The sequence below is a fragment of the Rhinopithecus bieti genome, unplaced genomic scaffold (genome assembly GCF_001698545.2).
Source record: "Rhinopithecus bieti isolate Rb0 unplaced genomic scaffold, ASM169854v2 scaffold_42615, whole genome shotgun sequence".
Taxonomy (NCBI): Eukaryota; Metazoa; Chordata; class Mammalia; order Primates; family Cercopithecidae; genus Rhinopithecus; species Rhinopithecus bieti.
In genome coordinates, this window is record NW_016817140.1 from 7,215 (window position 1) to 9,871 (window position 2,657).

The window sequence follows — 2,657 nt, forward strand, 5'->3', positions numbered from 1 at the left end:
GCTGGGGAGGATGTGGAGAAATGGGAACACTTTTACACTGTTGGTGGGACTGTAAACTAGTTCAACCATTGTGGAAGACAGTGTGACAATTCCTCAAGGATCTAGAACTAGAAATACCATTTGACCCAGCCATCCCATTACTGGATATATACCCAAAGGATTATAAATCATGCTGCTATAAAGACACATGCACACGTATGTTTACTGTGGCACTATTCATAATAGCAAAGACTTGGAACCAACTCAAATGTCCATCAATGATAGACTGGATTAAGAAAATGTGACACATATACACCACGGAATACCATGCAGCCATGAAAAAGGATGAGTTCATGTCCTTTGTAGGGACATGGATGAAGCTGGAAACCATCATTCTCAGCAAACTATCGCAATGACAAAAAGCCAAATACCACATGTTCTCACTCATAGGTGGGAACTGAACAATGAGAACACTTGGACACAGGAAGGGGAACATCACACCAGGGCCTGCTGTGGGGTGGGGGGAGGGATAGCATTAGGAGATATACCTAATGTAAATGATGAATTAACGAGTGCAGCACACCAACACGGCACATGTACACATATGTAACGAACCTGCATGTTGTGCACATGTACCCTAGAACTTAGAGTATAATTTAAAAATAAATAAAATTTTAAAAGAAAATTAAAAAACAGAAGAGGGTAATACAGCCATTAGGTTGCATTTGAAATAAAATTTTATATCATACATTTGCCTAATAATTTCCATTAAAATAACAGGTACCTACTCCAAAAAGAACTTCTACCACTCCAATGTTTGTCTTGATGGTGGTGTAACTGACTGTGTATGTGTTGCTACACATTCGATCCTCTGTATTATGCTCCTTACCTGACTTGTCTTAGAGTCAATAAATTCTACCTTTTCTTTAACATACTGGGTTCTCTATTTCTACTCTCATGTAATGGTACAGTCCCAGCAATATTCACTAGGAATTAAAAAAAAGGGAAGTTTGCTAACATGTCTGAACACCTACTATATGCCAGTCACTGTGCTAAAAACGTATGTCACCTAAGTTAATATATTCGGACAGGTGAAGTAACTTACTTACCCAAGCTCACTCAACTATTAAAAAGCAGATCCAGATTTTCAACCCAGGAATGTTTGATTTAAATAGCCATAATCTTCTACTGTATCACACTACCAGTTTTAAATTGACAGTACTCAACTCTTCACATTTATGATCCAGACCGTAAATGTGTTAAAGCAGAATGAAGAGGTTTACAGAATGAAGCAATTAGTACCTGTGAGTTCCTATTTTTAATCAATTAAACTTCCTGATGTGAAAAGCACCATCTTACTGAGAGGTGAGGCCAGCTGGACTTACTGGGTCAAGTGGGGACTTAGGGAACTTTCCTGTCTTACAAGAGGATTGTAAAACGTACCAATCAACACTCTGTAAAATGCACCAATCAGCAGGATTCTAAAAGTAGCCAATCGTGGGGAGGATTGAAAAAAGGGCACTCTGATAGGACAGAAACGGAACATGGGAGGGAACAATAAAGGAATAAAAGCTGGCCACCCCAGCAAGCAGCGGCAACCCACTCGGGTCCCCTTACAAGCTGTGGAAGCTTTGTCCTTTCGCTGTTCACAGTAAACCTTGCTACCACTCACTCTTTGGGTCCGTGCCATCTTTAAGAGCTGTAACACTCACCAGGAAGGTCTGCAGCTTCATTCTTGAAGTGAGTGAGGCCACGAATCCACTGGCAGAAACCAACTCCGGACACATTACCCTTGTTCCTTCCATTTGATCTATGGATATTATCCCTAATACATTCATATTCTATATCTATTACTTACAGTATTGGCCTGGCTACAGCTGAGGTCTCAAAATTATCTTGAGATGTTTTTTCCCTCCAGTAAGCATTGAGCTTCTGGGCAAGGGCATTTATTGTTAACCTGAAAGAAAATGCAAGAAGTATGTCAAAGTTTAGCACTTGTTGAACAATTCTTTGATCTTTGAAAAGTTCCCATTTAACAGATGCCAATAATTTAGAGTATCTGGCATACTTTCAAACATCTACACTTTAAGAAACCAAGATGGGAATCCATTGCCTTTGCAAGCTATGTGTCAAGATGACAAAGTCATAACACTGAACAGTCACTTTGGTTGAAAAGGTGAAATGGTCACAAGTGCTAAAAAGTAGAGTTCTACAAATTTTCAGGGCTTGTTGAATCATGGAGTGTGTGGGTAACTTGACATTAGAGACTATGACTGCAGAGACAGGATAGAGCTAAATATTGATAAGTTGATGGGGAGTTATTTGATTGTCAGATGACTACAAGTAGATAATTCAGAACAAGGTAAAAATCAGAGGATCAAATACTGTACCCTATCTATTATAAATCAATCAAATATTAACTCTAGTATGTCTATATAGTCCCTCTTCATCCAAATGCTGATCATAGTAGCATTATGGTGCCCATGAACAAGCACTCCAACATTCTACTACACAGCCATTACTGGAGGCTGTGTCTGAGTTCCAGCCCTTGGTCTTTCTCTTTTATTTCTCTCCCCAAAGGAACAACAGAAGACTGAGGGTCAACAAAAAATGTGATTTATAAAATCAAAACCTGAATTTTACTTTTAAAACTTTCAACTTTCGATTGCTCATTCCTA

The 2,657-nt window shown here is 39.0% G+C and overlaps 1 protein-coding gene across 1 annotated transcript in view; it reads right to left on the reverse strand.

Annotated features, from left to right (window-relative positions):
- Window positions 1-2,657, reverse strand: part of LOC108517726 (MORC family CW-type zinc finger protein 4) — a gene marked incomplete at its 3' end in the record, with an annotated part of 48,093 nt that overhangs the window by 7,209 nt on the left and 38,227 nt on the right. The window contains exon 9 of the mRNA XM_017855813.1: window positions 1,838-1,936. Within this exon, the coding sequence (XP_017711302.1) occupies window positions 1,838-1,936 (99 nt within the window). The remainder of the gene's footprint in view (window positions 1-1,837; window positions 1,937-2,657) is intronic.